This window comes from Aedes albopictus, chromosome 3, assembly GCF_035046485.1.
Source record: "Aedes albopictus strain Foshan chromosome 3, AalbF5, whole genome shotgun sequence".
Classification (NCBI taxonomy): domain Eukaryota; kingdom Metazoa; phylum Arthropoda; class Insecta; order Diptera; family Culicidae; genus Aedes; species Aedes albopictus.
This window is the reverse complement of record NC_085138.1, coordinates 320,892,249-320,914,896: the sequence shown is the minus strand read 5'-3', so window position 1 is coordinate 320,914,896 and position 22,648 is coordinate 320,892,249. Positions and strand designations below refer to the sequence as shown.

At 38.1% G+C, this 22,648-nt stretch overlaps 1 protein-coding gene across 1 annotated transcript; it reads left to right on the top strand.

Moving 5' to 3' along the window:
- The first annotated feature begins 3,187 nt into the window (after positions 1–3,187).
- Positions 3,188–10,994, top strand: LOC134284187 (uncharacterized). Its single transcript, XM_062842752.1, has 2 exons — positions 3,188–4,088; positions 8,867–10,994. Exon 2 carries the CDS (start codon positions 8,874–8,876, stop codon positions 10,479–10,481), a length of 1,608 nt encoding a protein of 535 aa, XP_062698736.1. The 5' UTR covers positions 3,188–4,088; positions 8,867–8,873; the 3' UTR covers positions 10,482–10,994.
- Positions 10,995–22,648: the final 11,654 nt, after the last annotated feature.

The following is a 22,648-nucleotide window of genomic DNA, read 5'->3' as shown; positions in this document are numbered from 1 at the left end:
AATAGCGCCTGCTGCGGTGCGGTTGTTGTCGGTCGATTCGTGGTCGTGAGTGAGTGTGGTGGCGCTCTCTGAACCGCGGCGGTGATGCTCCCCATCGCAGTCAGCTGGTTTTTGCGGTTTGCGGCATGCAGTGTGATTTGCTGCACTCAGAGCTAACGTTGATGGGAGAAATTTGTTGGGGAGCATAATGGGGGTTGAGTTCCCAAAGAGAAACCACGCAGCATGGAGGTTCTGAGTAATGGTGCAACTTACGCGCCAACTTGAATCTCGAACAGTGGTAGTTAGATAGGAAACGGTGGCAAAATATTTACATAAAGTAAGCAATATTTAATTTGTACAGATGCGGAGCCCCAAACGAATTGTTAAATACTGTGATTTCGGGTGATATTGATAACTTTTCACAGTTTTCAGCGTCCAATTTTTAAATAGTTGTCGATATTATCAAACTTAATGCTTTTAAACAAGTACGACCATAGAATTCATTAGGCAACGCGGTTGGAACTTTTACAGGAAATCGTTTTAGTGTAACAAATAATAGGGAAGTGGAACCATCTCGGTAGGGCTTCTATTTTGGGTAATTTTCTACTATAACTAAAACTTTGAACCAATTGATACAATTTGTATGTATGTATGTATGTATGTATGGTTTGGAATTGACTGAAAAGCGAAGAGTGCCCAAAATACCAGCCACTGCCGCCAGGCACTATAGAGATATTCCAGATCAGCCAAACTACCCTGGAATTCAGAACTTCAGGCCTACACTCGTAACAGTAGCCATGTTATATTGAGCAGCGTTGCATAATAAACCGCAGCTACTGGAGCAATCTAAAGTCTACTAGCTTATTATAAACCTTTGGGACATTCAGGGCCGTCTAAACTGCTCTATTATAAAGTCCTTCAAATCATCAAGAATAACTTTATGTGTTTTCACCATAAATAAAAGTATTGCATAATCTGCTGAGAACTACGAAACTCTTGAAATCGCAAATGTTATTTAGATACACTACAGGGATATTCTAGGTCAGCCAAACTACCTTAGAGTTTAGGACTTCAGGTCTACACTCGTAACAGTAGCCATGTTATACTGAGTAACGTTGCATATTTATCCGTGGTTACTGGACCAATCTGAAGTCAACTTTTTTTTTATTATAAACCTTTGGGACATTCAGGTTCGTCCAAACTGTTCTATAATAGGGCACTGCATGAAATTCTCTCCTTCTCTTTCACTCTTACAGAAATTTTGTAAACAACAAGGCCAAGAAACGTCAAAATCCCATACAAAATCAAAACAGTGCGGTGCCCTATGAAGTCCTTTGAATCTACAAGAAAAACTTTATGTGTTTTCACCATAAGCAATAGCATAGCATAATCTGCTGGGATCCGTGAAGCTCTTGAAACCTCAAATGTCATTTAGAGACACTATGGGAATGTTCCAGCGGTCAGCCAAACTATCTTTCAATTCAGAACTTCAGGTCTACACTCGTAACATCAGCTATATCTGACATACTGAGTAATGTTCCATAATCAATCGCGATGACTGGATCACCCAGAATTCTACTATATATGTAGTATTATGCACCTTTGGACATTGAGGGTCGTCCAAACTACACTGCCCCACTGCATAGGGCAGCTAATGAGAATGAGAGATTAAGAGAAAAATAGAGAAACGGGGAGAAATAGCACAGAGAACAGACATCCAAGTCCAACCTGAATTTTGTGTAAGGAATATTTCATCGGTAACACAAGTGGCAATAGCGTGGCGCTGCAATCGGTTAATTTCTCATACTAATTTAATCCACTACTTGAAATGTTTCAGTTCACAACTGACTGTGGCAATATGGTGTTTCGAGGCGTGACTGGTTGTCATCGTGTATTATTATTTTTATTATTAATATTTATTAAAGACACTTTACCACTCATGTGGCATTCGTGTCCGATCGTGTATTGGTTTGCAACTTTACTCAAGTGAAGATTCAAATCCTTACACAACTTTCTGAATAAAACTTGTTCCTGCCTGGGTGTCTGTTCTCTGTGAAAATAGGCTTTTTGATGCTCTTAGATATTTTTACTAAACCATGATGTCATGTGACAGTCATTTTCATATTTTTTAGTAGTTATCCTTTCTTTCACTAATTGTAAATGCATTGTATCTATACGGATCAGAACACAATTACAGTATAAAATTTGGGCTAAAATAGAGTTTGAAAATTTTATCAGATGTCGAGAACCCACATTGAAGGTATTTTTGGAATTACATCATAGACTCCATTTCTTTTTAGAATCATGTTTATTTTATTGGAACTTTACTCTTGAATTTTTTTTAAGATTAAATAAATAAACAACATTTTGTATAGTACCGTGGATTGCCCTAATTTCGCGAAGGTCCCAATTTTGCTAACTGATAATATTTGGAGATCATAATCATAGAAGTAATTGTTAAATTGTCCAAATTTCTATTTAGATCTATTTAGCATATCTAAAATAAAATTTTGACGATTGCACTGCCCAGTGGCTCGCTACCCTCAGTCAATTCCAAACCAATTGACTTGAAATTTTGGTCAAGGCTACATGCGTTTCTCACCGCATTCCAAAAATTGTGTCATTTTGGTTTTTGAATTTTAGAAAATGTGTTGATATTTTATTTTTATACGAAAGAGCACCTTTTTCTGAACCACTATGACTTTTTTCAGATTTTTAGAACTTCATTTACAGTATGCGGCAGGAAAAAATGCGAAAGTGTTTTTCAACTTCAAACCTCATTTTCGTCCATTTGACATTAACCAATCTATGTTGCAACGTTCCATGATCTATAATGGGCTAGTTTTCTGAAAAGTTAATGAAAAAATTTCCCATTCTGGTCACTAACCTTTACAGGGCGGTGCCTGAAGATGAAGACAACCAGAATTTTCAAACCGCAGAAAATCACACAGGTCGCTAAATTTCGCATCTGATAAAACAAATTTTTTTATTTTCTCTACAATATCATCAAATATATGTACTTATTTCATCTGGTATGTGAAACTACATGGCTCTGGATCAGTGTGATCTGGTTGTTCATCGAGTTTGAGCTAATTTTGTTACTGTTATAGTCATTTTGTTTAATGACCATTGGGCGCGCAGTTTATTGATATCCGCTTATTAGGCCCACATTATCACATGTTAAACATCGAATATGTTCATATTTATTTTTCAGTGCTAGAATATAGACATTGACTGATACACTGTCATGAAAAAATAGTCATATATAGTTATGGACATCCCTAGGCTCTACCCACGATGTTCAGGTATCCGCCTATCGTGGACTAGATGCTGACAAAGCAGTATCACCCTTGGAGACACTGAGCATAACCCCCATACCAGAATACCCTTTGGACTCCGAGCATATTGATGACACGATAAATCGATACCGGCGCACAGTAACACCGACCATCCAACGCAACCCAGAACAACCAGGCCAGTTGCCATCCGGTGAACTTTTGCTGACATCGAGAAAGCATCGAACTCAATCGGAGGACACAGGTGTGCCCTCGGTCTGGTCTGGCTCGATCAGTCAGTTGGAAGTGAACGTTTGAATCGATAGGTCTAATAGTCAGTTGAAAGCCCTTCTGGCCCAGTATAAGTGTTAGGAAGTGTGAAATGTAAAATTATAAACAAGAACATAATAAAAGTGATGGGATTAGGGTAAATTTGAAACAAGTAGTTTTTTAAAAACCCTAATGTGAAGTCCCGTCCATTTTTGGCGCAGTCGTACGGAACACTCTACGTGCAGTGCTAGTTTTTGGAAGACAATCTAGTGACAAAACCCGATCCGTGGTAATTGGACAGTAGTGCGAAAACCGAAAATTAGTGTCGAATTGACGACATCGGACGTGCCGGTAACCAAGGACTAAAAGTGTAACTGACTTGCGCAGGATTCAGCATTAAGTAGACGCTTAGCCCAACCCGTGGCGAAGCAAGAAACTAGTGACTATCTCCAGTGATCATCAGGAACCAGGCTCTTGGAAACCATCCCTCAACCCGTAGGTGATTTGCGCCGCCCGACACGAAAACTGCATCGGTGGGTTTCAACCCTTTAAGAGTGTCGAACCGTGAGTAAACAACTTTTCTTTTCCCAACCTCTCTATCATTTTGTATGCGTAGATTTAATCCCGTTCCTAAAGTTAAGCCTCTCAGGTACCACGAAAGAAACATGGAACAAGTTAATTTACAGGCAATATTTGACCAAATACAAAACTTGGAGCACAGACTTGGTGCTCTTCAAGTCGAAAACAATAATTTACAGCAGCAACAGCAACAGTTGCAACAACAGCGGCAAGCCCCCGTCGTGGAGGACCGTCGCACGGACTTCTTTCGAATTCCAGACCCCATAAGAATGATCCCATCATTCGACGGGAATAAAAGACAGCTCAGTCATTGGCTTGATACAGCAAGACGAGCTTTGAATTTATGCCGACCACACGTCGCACCGGACTTATTTGCCGTGTACGAACAAGCGGTGATCAACAAAATCGAGGGCAAAGCTCGCGATATGATATGTGTAAACGGAAACCCCACTACCTTCGACGAAGTAGCGGAAATCCTACAAAGTGTCTACGGTGATCGCAATAATATTGCTACATACCAGACACAATTATGGTCACTTAAAATGACCGAATCATTACATATTTACTATAAGAAAACAAAGGAAATAATGGTTAATATGAAGTCTTTGGCAAAGCAGAATCCAACTTATGCAAACCATTGGGACGCTATTAATCATTTCCTTGAACAAGAATGTTTAGCAGCATTTATTAACGGCCTTAGTAAACCCTACTTTGGGTATGCTCAAACAGCACAACCCAGTGATTTGGAGAATGCATACGCATTCCTGTGTCGGTTCCAAAACGCTGAGAAGACGAAGTCCCACACACAAGCTGCATTCGACCAACAGCCCCATGGTAGCAAAAATTTCAAATCTTCCAATAAACCATTTAGCAAGCAATCAGACACCCCATCTACACGACACAAACCGCTATCCGACAGACAGAAAATGACACCCATGGAAGTAGACCCGTCGTTACGTTCCAGAGTTTACAATCATGACGCTGAACAGAAAAACGACGACGATACACATGACACACATAGCGAAGACGATAGTGAAGACGAAGTCAGTGAACAAAGCGTAAATTTTCAGATAGGCCTCGATCCGAGATCGTTGACTTAAATGCAATCAACGGACTTCCCTACGTAATAATGAACATTTGTGGTAAGGACGCAAAAATACTTGTGGATAGTGGATCAAACAAAAATTTCATTTCGCCCAGCCTGATTCCAAAATCAAAACAGCTAAAATGCAAAACCCTCAAAATTTCTAATAGCTCAGGACGGCATGCGGCCGATCAAAAATTCATCACGACAATTTTTGGCCTCAAGCAAAAAGTTACCTTCTACCTTTTAAATTTCCACAATTTTTTTGACGGAATCCTTGGATACGAAACCCTCTCCGACATCGAAGCACTGATCGACGTGAACAACCACAAAATAATCCTTCCCCACAAAACAATCCCGATGCAAATTAGGAAATTAGGCCCTTCGCAGATTACGCTGACAGAGAACTCTACGCGAATGATCAAACTACCCGTTTTACAGAATAATGGCAACGTTTACCTCCCTAACGACATACAAATTGCCAACGCTGTAATCCCTTCTGGGTTGTACCAAGCAGAAAATGGTTTTGTAAACGCTCCAATAAGAAACTTTGGCAAATCTGTCACCTTCCATTGGACAAAGCCAGCAAAAACTATTCAAGTAGCAGAAGTTAACAATATGAATTCACATCATTCTTATCAAGCGTCTCACATACCCTCTTCTGAATTGGAAACAATGATTAGAATAAAACATCTCAACAACGAAGAAAAATCTGCATTACTGAAAATCCTTTCTAAAAATTCCAAAATTTTTCATAATGATTCAGAAAAGTTGTCTTGCACTTCTGCAATTCAACATCGAATAAAAACTACAGATGATATTCCAGTTCATACCAAAACGTACCGATACCCTCATGTCCATAAAGCTGAAGTGGAGAAGCAAATCAACGAAATGTTGGAGGACGGTATTATTCAAAATTCTATTTCCCCCTGGACATCTCCAATCTGGATTGTTCCAAAAAAACTGGATGCAAGCGGAAAAAAGAAATGGCGTGTCGTCATAGACTACCGCAAATTAAATGAAAAGACTGTCGATGATAAATTCCCCATCCCGCGAATTGAAGAAATCCTTGACAGGCTCGGCCGTAGTACCTATTTTACTACACTAGATCTTAAATCTGGATTCCACCAGATTGAGGTACATCCAAAAGACAGGCCGAAAACTGCTTTCAGTACAGAGAAAGGGCACTTCGAATTCATCCGCATGCCCTTTGGATTAAAAAACGCGCCAGCAACTTTTCAGCGCGTAATGAACCACATTCTCGGAAATCTCATTGGAAATTGTTGCCTAGTTTACCTAGACGACATTATTATTTTTGGTAGCTCGTTACAGCACCACATCGATAACCTTAACAAAGTGCTTCAACGGCTTGCTCAAGCCAACCTTAAAATTCAATTTGACAAATGTGAATTTCTTCAGAAACAATGTGAATTTTTGGGGCACATAGTAACCCAAGATGGCATTAAACCCAATCCAAATAAAATCGAAAAAATCCTTAATTGGCCAATCCCAAAAACAACTACTCAAATCAAAGGCTTCCTAGGACTTCTTGGATACTACAGAAAATTTATTCGAGATTTTGCAAAATTAACGAAACCTTTAACCAGGTGCTTGAAAAAAGATACAAAAATTGTCCACAACGAAGAATTTATTAGTTGTTTTAATGATTGCAAACAGTTACTAACGAGCGACCCTATTCTAAAATACCCCGACTTCAATGGAAAATTCATTCTTGAAACTGACGCAAGCGACTTTGCTTTAGGAGCCGTTTTGTCTCAGAAATTCGAAGATGGCAAAGAGCATCCTGTTGCATATGCCTCTAGAACGCTGAATCAAGCAGAATGCAACTATTCTGCCACGGAAAAAGAATTGTTGGCCATTGTATGGGCAACGAAACATTTTAGACCATATATTTACGGAACCTCTTTCGAAATTCGAACCGACCACAAACCACTTGTGTGGCTCCGGCAGAAAAATGATCTGAACAGGAGACTTTTACACTGGAAACTAGCTCTCGAAGAGCTCGAATTTGAAATCAAGTATAAGAAAGGTACTCTAAACGCTAATGCAGATGCACTGTCTCGTATTAACCCTGAGGATAAAACAGAAGTAAACGCCAACTCTACCTCCAGCGATGACATGACACAACACTCCGCGGACACTGACGATAACGACTTCATCCCGTCAACGGAAAGACCCCTTAACGGATTTGGAAATCAGATTGTACTTTTAGAGACAGATGAAGATAGTCGTGAATCCTTGACCCCATTTAAAAACTTCCACAGAATAACTATAAAGAAGGTACATTTTGGTCCAGCAGCCCTGATCAATATTCTTAAGGAATACGCTTCGACGAAATGCGCTACCGGTCTTTATTGTAGCGAAAGTATCCTTAATAGGCTGCAAACTATTTATAAAACTTACTTTTCAAGAGCAAAATCATTAAAAATTTTCTGGACACAAAGATTGTTAGAAGACGTAACAGATGAGCTTGAACAGGACCTGATCATCGAACGGCAACACAACGCGAACCACAGAGGTATCATTGAGACAAAGGCACACATCTCAAGAAGGTACTTTTTCCCAGGAATGAAGAGCAAAATTTCAAAGTTTATCAACATCTGCAAACTGTGTCAAAAGGCTAAGTATGAAAGGCGACCATATAAACAAAAATTCCAATTAACAGCAACACCATCCAGGCCGTTGCAAATTGTTCATATGGATATATTCATAATCAGAAATAGAAATTATCTAACACTTTGTGATAAGTTCTCCAGACTAACAATGGCTATCCCAATTAAAACACGGAATACTATACACATTCTAAGAGCACTAACCCACTTCTTCGCTAACGTTGGAAAACCTTCCTTTCTCGTCATGGATCAGGAAGCATCATTCACCTCAACAACAGTTAAAGAATTCCTTGAGGAAAACGATGTAGAGTACCATTATACGAGTGTTGGACAATCCTCTTCGAATGGTACTGTGGAAATCGTCCATAGGACTATTAGGGGCCATCCATTAAGTACGTCACGGTCCTAGGGGGGAGGGGGGGTTTATGAAAGTGTGACAAGCAATGTATTAAGTATAGGAAAAACCCGTACGAAGGGGGGAGGGGGGGTTGAAAATTCCCAATTTTAGCGTGACGTACTTAATGGATGCTCCCTTAGAGAATTGCACAACATCTTAAGTATGAAGGATTCAACTAAAGATTTGTCCGAAACGGCAAAAATTAATCTTGCAGTTTCCATATATAATGACTCAATACACTCTCAAACAAAGTTAACTCCAAAAGAGTTATTTTTTGGCTTCAGAAACGAGGACCCTGTCCCCGAAGATCTCGATGAAAGAATAAGACTGAAGGAGGAATTTTACAGGATTTTGTCTCAAAAACAATTAGAGAAAAAACGTTCAGACTTAGAAAAACTGAACATAAACAGAGAAGATCCTGAAAACTTCCTTCCAAATGAAACGGTCTTCGAAAGAAAAAGGAATAACTTGAAGCACCAAGAGAGGTATAGAGAAATACAAGTCAAAGATAATTTAGAGTCAAATATAATCGACGAGAATGGGAGAAAAGTCCACAAAACAAAATTAAAACGTAAACGTAAAACTTAATTTCGACGTAGAACTAATTGCACCTTTTTGTCTTCTTTCCCTTCTTCTCCTGTCATTTCAGCTCGAAGATGACACACAAACACCCGATACTTTTTTGTCTTACAATTATGATGTTTTTCAATCCTATTTACTCTGCTTACTTGGAAATCCTTGAACTTAATGAAAATCCCGGTATAGTTGCGTTCAAGACTAATTCAGTCTTTATAAAAGAAGGATCTCACACACTATTCCATAGATTTAATTTATTTTCCTTTACCGTCGTTCTCAAGCAGTATGAATCCATTATTTTGAACATTGAAGAAAACCCAAAGATAGCAGAACTAGTTAAAATTCTTAAACAAAAGCAGAGTCAGGCTTATTTTATCCTTGAAAATTTAACCGCTAGAAGTAGAAAAACAAAACGATCTCTTAATTTTCTTGGGTCTACCTTAAAAATGATTACAGGGAATCTCGATAATGAAGATTTGTTAAAAATAGAAAACCAACTTGAAATTCTTAAAAATTCAAATAACCTTTTAGTAACAGAGAATAATGAACAAATTCAAATTAATAAATTGTTTGAGGAAAGGATTAACAATATTACTAAACAAGCTTATAGACAGTCTAGGGAAATAGATAGCATCATTAAACAGACAAGACTGAGCTTAGACAGACCTGTCGAATGGGAACATCTCCTGCACCTACACAACATCATCTTCAACATCGACATGATCAACCAGCAGCTGTCTACAATTTTCGAGGCCATTCAGTTGTCCAAGTTGGGTTTAATTTCAAAGGCTTTCTTACAACCATCAGAGCTAGAATTTGCAACGAATCTGTTGGAGTCACAAGGCGTGGTGATTAACAGCTATGACCAAGTTTATGAGTTTTTGGAACCCATAGCATTCCACAATAACTCAGACATAATCCTACTCATAAAAATTCCTAAATTCAGGCAAGGAGAATTTGTGCAACTCCAAATAGAAGCCATTCCACGACAGTTTAAAATCATACCGATAAATGCAACAAAAGCCATTGTTGGTAACAATGAGTCTTACCTAATTTCCCATCCATGCATGAACATCGAGCGTAGCATCATCTGCGACGTCCAGATCTTGTTTAACACTTCAAATGACGGATGCTTACATGAGTTACTAAGAGGAAATACGGGTAACTGTACCTTCATTAGATCTCCAATGAAACCTGACACAAAGGAAATCGAGAATCTCGGACTGTTAGTTAAAAACTCTGTTGATACGACTTCGATGCAAAACAGTTGTGGATATGGTCCGAGGAATTTAACAGGAACGTTTCTCATATCATTTAGAGATTGTTCCATCACCCTCAACGGAAAAACCTTTACCAGCAAAACATTCAGAGGAGAATCCAGACCTGTCATCTTACCCCTACATTCAGTTAGCGTAGATGAGTCACAGACAGAACCAGAATCCATTGACTATATGGAACAACTGCACATTAGGAATCGTCATAAGCTGGAGCACTTAGAAACAGCAAACAAAAGGACTAAAGTGCTCAACATAGTAGGAATAGTTCTCATCACATGCTTCGTAGCAGTAATTTTCGCTTTTCTTACGAGAGAAGTTCGTAAACTCAAAATGAAGCTGACAATACGGATCCCTGCAAACAATGCGTTGGAAAGCTCTCAAACAATATTGAACCGAGACGGTTCAAACTAAGGCGGGGGAAGTTATGGACATCCCTAGGCTCTACCCACGATGTTCAGGTATCCGCCTATCGTGGACTAGATGCTGACAAAGCAGTATCACCCTTGGAGACACTGAGCATAACCCCCATACCAGAATACCCTTTGGACTCCGAGCATATTGATGACACGATAAATCGATACCGGCGCACAGTAACACCGACCATCCAACGCAACCCAGAACAACCAGGCCAGTTGCCATCCGGTGAACTTTTGCTGACATCGAGAAAGCATCGAACTCAATCGGAGGACACAGGTGTGCCCTCGGTCTGGTCTGGCTCGATCAGTCAGTTGGAAGTGAACGTTTGAATCGATAGGTCTAATAGTCAGTTGAAAGCCCTTCTGGCCCAGTATAAGTGTTAGGAAGTGTGAAATGTAAAATTATAAACAAGAACATAATAAAAGTGATGGGATTAGGGTAAATTTGAAACAAGTAGTTTTTTAAAAACCCTAATGTGAAGTCCCGTCCATTTTTATATATCCCATGTTTAGCGTGTAATAGTGCCTTGAACTTTTCGCATTTTTTCCTGCCGCACCCTGTAGGTACCTAATATCAATTTCAAAGATATTTTTTGAAATCACCTTTTGACAGCTGGGCAACTGCTTGACAGCTCTGCGCAGTACAAAAACCGACGAGGGGTGATTCGACAAATAGCTCCCATACAAACTTCAAATTGAATTTTAAATTGGTTCCCCGACACCAAAATTCATGAAAATTTGGATTTCGGCTCACTTTGGCATGCAGATTCAGAATATGGGATTATCTCAACACCGCTTAAGAAGCCAATTGGTTCAAAATTTGTTGAGTTATAGCAGAAATTGGGCACTAGGAGCCTTGCCGAGATGGTTCCACTTCCCTATCTTGTTGACTTCATGGTGACTGAAATAAACATGCATTTGACTCACCGTATAAATCGAATTGAGAATCATCTCATTCGTGCCGAGATTTCTCACCATTATATGCGAGTCAAGCTGGGTCACGTCACTCCATTCGTAGAACGAGCACAAGTTCATTCCATCTACCTTAGCTAATCTTTTTCAATAATTCCCATCTAGTTGTGGAAAATGCCAATAAAAACGCTATAGAATGACATCACTGGAACATCTTACAATCGTAAGGGTAACCTATTTCCAGAATTCCTTTCTCGGGCAATGAAGCTGCGACACAATGCAGCAAATAGCATGACATCAACCAACATGCAATCGTAATAAACACCGTGTGAAGAAGGTGTGGGCATCAACCACCAGAGTTGGTGTACAAACAAAGCCAGCAGTAAACATATCCAATCCACATCAAGTTGGTCATGGAGTGAATCGAATCGATGATTTTTCGATTTGGAAAGTGCCACTATAGGAAGCAATCAGTGAAGTACTAGATTGAAAGTAGTGAGCTGGATTTTTGTATGGTGAGATGAGCAGTTCTCCGTTTCTGCAATGAAATGGTGCAAACAGCGTGGGTTATATGATTTCTTGCCTAATTTGATGCTATTTGAGCAAAAGTTTGGTTAACTGTGTTGTTGTATTATTTATTTCCTACAACTTCAACAACACAGTTACACAAACTTTTGCTCAAACAGCATCAAATTAGGCAAGAAATCACATAACCCACGCTGTTTGCACCATTTCGTTGCAGAAACGGAGAATTGATCATCTCACCATACAAAAATCCAGCTCACTACTTTCAATCTAGTACTTCACTGATTGCTTCCTATTGACTCAGAATTCTTCAAAATCTCGTGTCGAATGGATGCTACAAACCCGACGACGGCATTCGTCTGATTTTTTTTTATTCAATTTTTTATTTTTTTATTCGCAATATTTTTTGTATCGTTAATTTTTATAAAATTTTTAGGTTATCTATATGTGTGTTGTTTTTTTGTTGTTGTTCTGTTTCCTTTACGTGTTGCGCGTGTATCTGTGGTTGCTTTTTTCTTCCTTATTTTTTTTTCTTTTTTTGAATGTGATTTATCTTTGCTCTTTCGTAGCAAGTAGCTTCCACTTTCAGGACAACTTTTCCTTTTTTTAACTTGTTCGCTTCGATTCAATACCCACATTAGTCATTATTAGTTATTCGCTTACTAACGCTTTGTTTTACGTTACTTATATCGCTTCTTTCCGCTTTCTTCTTTTACGGTAATTTGTTGTATATACGTACTTGTAAATAAAATCATAAAAATAAATCACAAAATCATTTCGAGAGAGAGACAGATATATACGTGTGTGGTCTGTTCTTGAATTTATGTATTCATAACCTCAAAATTTGCCCTTCTCTGGAGATGGGACTTTCGTTTTAGTTTTTTTTCTTAGTCAGTTGATTAACAGTTGCTTTTGATCATCATTTTCCGCTTTCTTTCTCGTTTGTTTATCGTTTTCTTCTCTTTCGAAAAAACAATTTTGGTACACAGCGATTCTTGGTTTTAGTTTTATTTTATTTTTTTTTGTTATTTCTGGGAAGCTTCTAGTTTTTTGAACGTTTCTTTTGTTAGAGGAGACTTTGTTTTTCAATATACACATACTAAATACAAATATAAATACACTAAGGACTTGCAACGTAAGAAGAGCATAGCACATATTTCGTTTTGTTGCTTTACTTCACTAATGTATAAATGCGTGACAATAGCGAGCAAAGTAAACCTGGGAGTTTCTCCACCTCAACGTTGCATAAACTTGATTTTGTAGGTATTTGATTGGGATTCCATTCCTCATAAGTAGATTTTAGCTGACTAATTTGCGCCAGTACAAACAAGCTGGCGATTGAATTTTGGATAGTTTAAAACTAGAACTAAGAAAGCACTAAAACTTGTGATAATTGTAATTTGATGGCCAAATTCCTGCTTTTTTATAGATTTTTTCAGCGAAACCAAGTGTCATTCTTTCAGAATGTACGCTGCGTAACTCATACTCTCATGGGATATAGCGAGGGCATAAGCTTCTCAGTCACGCGATGAAAACACAAGCTTCTGCAATACATAATCTAATAAGAGGTAATCCGTAAAATTTTGAGAACCGAATTTGTGTAGTCTTTGTGATGTAAATCGTACGATTCCGGGAAAAGATTCCGTTTTGTCTCGATCCTTCCTTTAGTGCTACTTAATACTGAACAATTTGTAAATTTTTCATTCGTGATTCGGAAGGCCTGTCTTTCCATCGCGGAAATTATTGTATAACTAACTATCAAGTTCAGCTCAGCACGTTTTATGCGCACATCAAGAAGCGCTTTAAAATAACTCATTTCCATAATTAAAATAGTTTCCTAGGCGTTACATTTCACATTCGATACGATAATACAGCAAAAGTTCCTAAATTAAAACAAAAGCAGGTTTCTTTCTTTCTTGCAGTAAAGGAATTAGTGTTCAATAATAATTAGTTCTGTACAGACAGGTTCAGTAGGCTAGTTTCCGTTCTCACACGTAGATGGAGCAGTTAATAAGTAGATCACAAATTAAATAGACTTTCTGCAGGCGCGTCTCTATGTTTATGCTACTACCGGGGGTAGGCTGATCAATGGGGTCCTTTCACTTTTTTTTTTATTCGTACAAAACATGCCAAGATCTATTTTTGCAGTTGTAAGCTTTGTGTCAGTAGAAAATTCTCAATATAGTAGGGCATTAGGCTTAACTTCGATATTTTATGGAAGAGGGACGTTGGCATAAATCCATTTGGCATAATTAACAATTATGCTAACTGTTCTTTATATCAAATTACGTTGCGCCAAACGACAAGGACTATGAAAAATGGACGGACCAGGTCTCTTGCTTTGAAGAAATGCTATAGCCATCTATTAGTGAACAATGAAAATTGACGAAAGAGCACAACACAAAAGGGCATCAGTGTTACACTTAACATATACTTTACTCACTCTCAGTTCAGAAACAGTATGCTATCGAAAAATTTCAGATAAATTTACAATGTAAATGTACACCGAATTTTGATAGCATGCTTCTGAGCTGAGATAGTTGCAAGTGAGTATACTGCCCATAACTGCATATTTGTAACATTTGCAGTTTTTGTCAATATTGAGTTAATACCGGGGATCATCTCCTAATCATCAGTATCAGTACTTTCATTTACCTAAATGAACTTGACAAGTTTGTTCTACGAAATGTGAAAAAAATACCAAGTCGTTTTGTCTCATTATCAAATATTCACGAATGTAACCGCATACAGTCACACTGGGAATACACGCTGTCCTCATAGCGTACCGCCAATCATATCTTGGTCTAATTATTTTTTCATTTATTCGCCCAGCATAGAAGAAGAGCTGTAGAAAATTTCATTGCAAAAGGATTCATTTTGAATTTTTGGCAATTTTTTTGAAATTTCTATCCTTTTCCATACTAACGAGTAGAATAACTAGCCACAGAAGTTCAATGCCGCGACTGTTCGTGTGACTAACATCTAGTTTGCCACGCCCTTACAGTGTCAGCAGCGGTACTAGAAGTGTCAAGTTAATTTTGTTTACCAAAACAAAAGGTACTCTACATGAAGGACACTTAAAAATAGTAAATTATTGCAATTAAAGTTATTAAAATAATTAATTGAGAAAAGTGGCTACAGCGCCATTGGAGTTCTAGTGTATTTCTATTATACTAACGCGAATTGCAAACTTTGAGTTCCATTTTCTACTATGCCTACTTTTGTCGAATGTGACTGTTATGCAGTTATGGGCAGTATAACTCTTGCAAGTGAGTATTCCCAACACTGCGCTTCCCAAGTAACATCTTTCAGTCAAACATACAAGAAAAAGTTCTAAGAATCATCATAAAACAAACATAAAAGGTATAAGGTTTCATGGCGGTTCTCAAAATCTCGACAAGACTAATTGGTCATCAAAATGTCAATATGTTTGATCAATTCAAAGTTTTCAAATGCGATGAATGCTTTTTGAAGATAATACCTTTTCAAATGTCTCACCGTCTCACTATAAATGTGCGGGGTTGGGGGACGTAACCAAAAGCTAGGGAATCATTCTGCTTGTCACATAACATACAAATGCAAAAATAGTGGAACGGCTTATGAAATTTCAAAAAACTCAATCCCTATGTTTTAGTTTTCTATTGCGTTATATTCCAAAAAGAAAAACAAAAACAACTGAAATGACCTACCTATTTCAGAAGAAAAAAGAAACTATCTCCAACAGTTGTCGCCTCAGCATTCTGCGTTCCCATGCCAACAACAATATGTACACACATACGACATCTAGATGTCGTTGCTTCGTAATTCACCAGTTTACCGTTATCTTCAATCGATTCCCTACATATTCGAATATACGACTCGATCGATGTCAACGTACCTCTAGTACTGCGCTGCGAGCATGTTGTTTACCCTCTCCTCGTGTTCTACCATTCCGAACAATTTGTGTGCTTTAGGTTGCTGCTTAACTTACAAACAACAGTTTAGATTTCCGCATAGGTTAAGGGTATTTTTTGTTTCAGTGTGTAAAAATGGCTGTGTTATGTGATGGGTTTGCGCTTCTTTCTCCTCTCTAAGCGCATTGTTTCTCTCCCTCGCTCAATAGTTTCTCGTCTGCTACTATCGACGGCCTATTGTTTTTTTTCTGCATCAGTTCGTCTTCAATATATGTACAAACACCATAGAAAAACAACTCAACAGAATACACAGAGAGCGAAAACCGAATTGTGTAGAGTTTAGTAGAGGACAATCTCGTTTTGCTTAGCTAGAGCTTTTTGTAGGATTTTTTTTGGTAGAACATCGATCAGACTCAACACGAGCATTTTTCTGGTATTTCGCTTCCGCACGAGTGTGTGTGTATGTGCGCGAATTTAAGGGTTCGTTTATGTCCTTTGTGTAAAAAAGTCGAATATTTCCGACCGTTTTTCTTAATAAACTTTGCTAATATCGTAGAGTTTACGTTGTACAACTAGATATTGTTTTCTGGCTGTTTTTATTGTATAATGAGAATGATTTTTATTGTATGAATGTGTCTGCTATTGATGGCATTTTTGTATTCTCGACTTACTTCTCATTACACTCTTCTCGAATTGAACCGTGGGTTTATTATGCTACGACGAGGATATTGTAACTGTGACTTTCAACTAGCGGTTTACTCCGCTCACGTTATTTAAAACGATCGCCTTTTTTTCGATGGTTATTATAAAAAAGCCGTACGGTCTGTTTGTTCAAGTGTCGATAACTGATGCCTCGGAGATTCAACCTAATTGATATTGTTGCCCGATTTCTGTAAAGTTTTTAACGACGCAACGTAACCCAGGAGCAGTGTTTCGCTTGAACCTTAGTGATGTAAACATAAACACTCTTTAAGGGTATGGATCATCCAGAATTCGTATCAAAATTTCTCTGAGGATTTCTCCCGGTATTTAAGGAGCGACTGGAACAGGACAGTATCTCCAGGCACTTTTATTCGTTTTGTGTGCTGAATCAGTGCTATCATAAAGCTGACGTGCTCTATATTAGCTGAGTAAGAGCCATATAAATCCAAAAAGGCGAAATACAGTGGTAATGGTTACTTGGGAAGACAGTACTTGTAGCTTGCTCACTGGCAACATACATTGAGTAACAGTGTTAACCCACTTCAGAATGGAACATCTGGAGAGAGGACAGTGCCGTGGTCTTAGGGGCAATAATGATAGATTTTTGACCAAGCTCATTCTGGAAGTATTTTCGACAAAAATCGAAGGAAAACTTTTGATGGAATCTTGAAAGCGCAACAATGAATTCTCAATGACCTCACACTCTAATAACGAAACATCTGAAGCAATCGCAAATTAATCGTAGATATTTGTTTTGGCAGGAATTTTGTCTAGGATTTCTTCGAGATTTGATCTAGGGATTTCTCCAGGAACTTTAGGAGGATTCCCGAAAAGAAACACCTGCAGAATTGCCAGAATTAATTGTCGGAAGTTTCACTCAACTTAAGGAACTCAAGCAGTGTTCCCAGAAGGAACTCCTTGGAAATTTCCAGAAGAAACTTCAGAAAGATTTCAAATATGAACTCTAGGATGATTTCCCGAATGAACTTCTAGAGGATATGTAATAAAAGCTCCTAGAAGACTCCTTCTAAGAACTTACGTACCTTACCGGTCATACTAAAGCCTGGTCAGGCTGAATAAAGCTGGACGTAAAGAATGCGTTCAACAGTGTCAACTGAGCCGTCTTTTTCAGAGTTCCCAGGAAGGACTCCTGGAATATTTCCAGAAGGAACTCTTGGAGGATTCCCAGAAAGAACATCCTGAAGATTCCTTAAAGCAACTCATGGAGGAAACTCCTAGAGGATTTCTCCCAGAAGAAACTCCTGAGGAATCTCCAAAGACGATTTCCGAGAGAATTCTGCTGAAACTTGTGGAGAATGAAGAAATTGATCAGTTTCGAAAGGCACTGCTGTTGGCATCCCAGTAGGAAACGCTGGAGGAATCCCAGAAAGAACTCTACGAAGAAATCCAAGAAGGAGCTCCTGCATGAATCTCAGAAACACTTTTGAATGAGGTCTAAAAAATATCTTAGGAGAATTTCCGTGAGAATCTCTGAAGAAACTCTTGGAGAAATTAAAAAAAAAGACACGGACACCGTCTTCAGCCAGAGGCTATACAGACTGAACGAAACTTAACACTAGACAACGGACACGACATATGCATATTACGAGCACCAGTGGATACGAGGAAGAAACGAAAAGAAAGCGAAAAGTTGCATCACTCGGAGCGGGAATCGAACCCTCACCCCATGGCATGGTACGATTACACAGCGTAACAAAAAATAACTTTTGATCTGTCTCAAGAGCAAACTTATGTGTCTCCGAAGGATTTTGAGCCGCTGAATCCGAATCCGGGCTCAGATTTGCTCTAGCACGTCACAATTTTGAGCTATACCTCAATTTATAGGGCAAAATATGCGATTTTGGCCTTTTTTGACTGCAAGCCATTAAGCAAGGAAATATTTTTTTTAAGAAATCAAAAGGTTAATTGGTCAATTAACATCTAAATTAAGGACTCATGCAAAATATTTCATTTTACCAAATCGAATATGATAGTTTTAAGCGTTTTATGTTAGGTACGATGTTTCCCATACAAGTCACCCTCCAAAAGTTGCATGTGATGAAAACAAAACAATACATAGGCAGTCGGGTGCCTGAAACTTTTGCCAGTCTTGGTAAGGTGGTATGAACTACCAACCAAGCCGATCTGTTTAAAAGCACAGGTCGCACGGCAGAAGTTTCACGCATTCGATGTATTCGTTCAATACATGGCCTACTTGCCTAATTTCACCTTCTATAAAATTTTCACACTTGTTCGCTACCTAGCGAATTCTATCATATCTATCATTTCATTATCCACTTTGATCTCTACTCCCTTATACTTATGAGTAGAAAGAGACCGATATAGCCACAAAATCATCAAGTTGCATGCAAGTTTTCATACTAACATAAAATGCTTAAATCTATCAAATATGATTAGGTAAGACGAAATATTTTGCATGAGTCGTTAATTTAGATGTTAATTGACCAATTAAGCTTTTGATTGCTTAAAAAAAAAATATTTCCAAGCTTAATGGCTTGCAGTCAAAAACGCCCAAAATCACATATTTTGCCCTATACATTGAGGTATAGCTCAAAATTGTGACGTGTTAGAGCAAATCTGAGCCTGGATTCGGATTCAGCGGCCCAAAATCCTTCGGAGACACATAAGTTTGCTCTTGAGACAAAAAAATGTTGCGCTGTGTTATACGCTTGGTGACGCTAACCGCACGACCACGAGGCTCCACTTCCGGAAGAAAATTTAGGTTAAGTCCAGAAGGAACTCCTGTGAGAAATCCTAAGGGTCAGGATCCCTTTTAGGTGACTATATCAAGTGGAGACGTACGAAATTACCTAGAGGAATCTCAGTAACATTCTTGGAGAAATACCAGAAAAAAACCCTTAAAGAAAAATAGAAATAGATTACATAGAAACATCTCATGTGATTTCTTAAAGGTATTCCAGAAAAAAAAACAAATAGGTGGGAGCTCTTGAAGGAATTCCTAGAGAAATGTCAGAACAAACTCCTGGAGCAATTCTTGGGTAAGCTTTAATGAAAATACCAAACGAATTCTTGAAGAATCTCCAGGGAAACTCCTGATGGATATTGCGTAGGAACTCTTGGAGGGGTTTCAAAAGATTATTCCGTGAAAGCATAAGAATTCTAAAAACAACGAAAAAAATGTCTCAATAAATTTCAAGAAATAACCAGGACCCATATAACCAGATGAAAATTATAAAGATATTTCAAAAGAACGAAAATCCTGAAAGATTACAGAGCGATTCCAAGCAACAGCATCAAAATTAAGGAAATTTTTTAATTCATGATTTTCTATTGAACTGAAACTTTGCACAGTTTTTCAGTTCCATCTAAATCGCCATTTTTCGATATCAAATTTTTATTTTGAATCACGACTAACTTCTCAAAAGGGTGTATGTGAAAATGGTTCAAAAATTTTCAAAAATCTGCACAGCCACAATGGTTCGTTCGATTGCTATGAATTTTTCAGCAAAGTTAGATAACTAAATGGTGATTCCTTAGAAAATATACACTGTGAAAAAACATCTTTTTTAACATTAAGAAATATCATTTTTGTCACAAAAACTCAAATATCTCAAAACCCTATCTTTTTACCAACGTAATTTTTTTAGGGAAGACGGTCCATTGTATTAGCAATCTACCATAAAAATTTGGTGATGGTAAACTAATAAACAAAAAAGTTATAACATTTCAAACATTTCACAATTTTCACATTTGGTAAATATTTTTTTCTGTGTAAATTATTTCGGTCAGAAATCGCAGTTTGATACTGATTTTATTGTTCAGCAAAGTTAGATAACTAAATGGTGATTCCTAAGAAAATATACACTGTGAAAAAAATCTTTTTTAACATTAAAAAATATCATTTTTGTCACAAAAACTCAAATATCTCAAAATCCTATCTTCTTACCAACGTATTTTTTTTAGGGAAAACGGTCCATTGTATTAGCAATCTACCATAAAAATTTGGTGATGAAACTAATAAACAAAAAAGTTATAACAATTCAAACATTTCACAATTTTCTCATTTAATAATAATTTTTTTTTAGTTTAAATTATTTCGGCCGGAAATCGCAGTTTGATGCTGATTTTATTGTTAATGGCCTTGCGTGAGTAAAACAAGCTGTTTTTATTATGAATTATGTATATTATATGTACAGTCCTCCTCTCCTCTTCTTGGCGTAACGTCCTCACTGGGACAAAGCCTGCTTCTCAGCTTAGTGTTCAATGAGCACTTCCACAGTTTTTAACTGAGAGCTTCCTCTGCCAATGACCATTTTGCATGCGTATATCGTGTGGCAGGCACGAAGATACTCTATGCCCAAGGAAGTCAAGGAAATTTCCTTTACGAAAAGATCCTGGACCGACCGGGAATCGAACCCGTCACCCTCAGCATGGTCATGCTGAATACCCGTGCGTTTACCGCCTCGGCTATATGGGCCCAGTAATGTTCCGATTTTATCATTAGTCGTTTATTCATTAATTTGCTGTTACATTTGAGGACAAGTGTTTTCCCTCTTCTTCAAGATGAATGTTGAAAGCTTGTTTTGCAACGTTAAAAATATTGAAATGGGTATAGATGTTGAAGTATAGCTATTTCAAAGCTTTTTTGAAAAGGGGTGTGATTAAATTGTTTAAACAGATGTCGCTGATGGTACGGTGGCATGACTTTCTGCACTTAGCACTTCTGGCAATTTCTCAGTTGTTGTCGTTTTCGAACTTCCTGCGCTCTGCTTTACCGATGATATACAGATGGCTCGTTTGTCAAAGTCTAGACGGCAGGACGTGCAAATGCGTAAATTTGTATTCAATTTGGGCATAACCAGTCTCTTTCAGTTTATCTATGGTGCTTTCGGTGAGATTTTGTAACTCTTTTGAACATTTACTATAAAATTTTTAATATCCATAGCGGTAGTATTTTTTTGCTTTTTCGTGAGCATTGTCATGGTATGTATACAGACAAACAAACGTAACATTGACGAAATTTTCATTGACCACCTTTAACGATCATTTTGAATCTTGGTTGTGGCTTCCATTACCAGAAGAGTGCCCATCGTTTTTCTTTGCGTTCGACGTTCCACACTAGCGCCTTCAGATGACGATATTGCACAACGCAGTGTTTCGTGAAACATTTCCACCAGGTGGTGGTAGTGTGAACTGGGCAATGGATTTTCACGAAAATTGTTCTAGGCGTTTCGTCTGTTTGTCTGTGGTATGTACCTCTCATGCATGTGTTGTTGTTGAAGTTACTCGCATTCTTCCGATCATAAAGTCTGTTCTCTAAGAGGTAATTTTTTTTTTTGCAGATCTTGGATTTTTATATCAAAACATTTTTTACACTATGAGGGCAACCACCGATTTTCAAAATTTTTGCATCAATTGAAAGCTGAGGCATTTATACATAACATATCAAAAAATTAGAGATGTCTTTTTTCCCTATCAAAAGTTATCTGCCGTTTTGTAAATTAAGCCACGTTTTCTCCATACATTTCCATGCGCACCGGCAACGACATGCAACAGCATCCGAGTTTACGCCTGCATGTATACACAAAGGCGCGTGCCGCAAAATAAGGCCAAATCGGAGGTTCGTTTCCGTTTTTGATTGTTTCTTAATGATGCGGGCATAGTTTTCATAACTTTTATGGTGTTTTAAATCCGTGTTTGTGAACACTGCGAAATAACGCTGCATTTATGTAAATGGCTGGCACCGGGCCCAGTGCGCAAAAGTGGCATGTTGCCCTCATGGTGAAAAAAATGTTTTGGTATAAAAATCCAAGATGGCGGCCAAAATCAATATGGCCGACACAACTTTTTATTATTGTAAATAGCAGCTTTATCTTTCCTCTTTTCAACAATTCGTTTTGAGGTGGTTTTCGGAGAAACTTTCGAGTTATAACGGTTTAAGTGAGCCACCATTTGACCAAAATCGAGGGGTCTGCAAAAATTGTTGTGGTTCAAACTAAGGGGGGTCCATCAATTTGAGTAACCAAATGCATTTTTCTTACTTTTTTAGCGAGGGCTTTCAGAAAATCGGCACCTTGAACATTTTTGAAGACAAGGTGTAAATAGTGGGCCGGTCTCAGCGAGAATTGCCCTTTTATTATACAGCTTT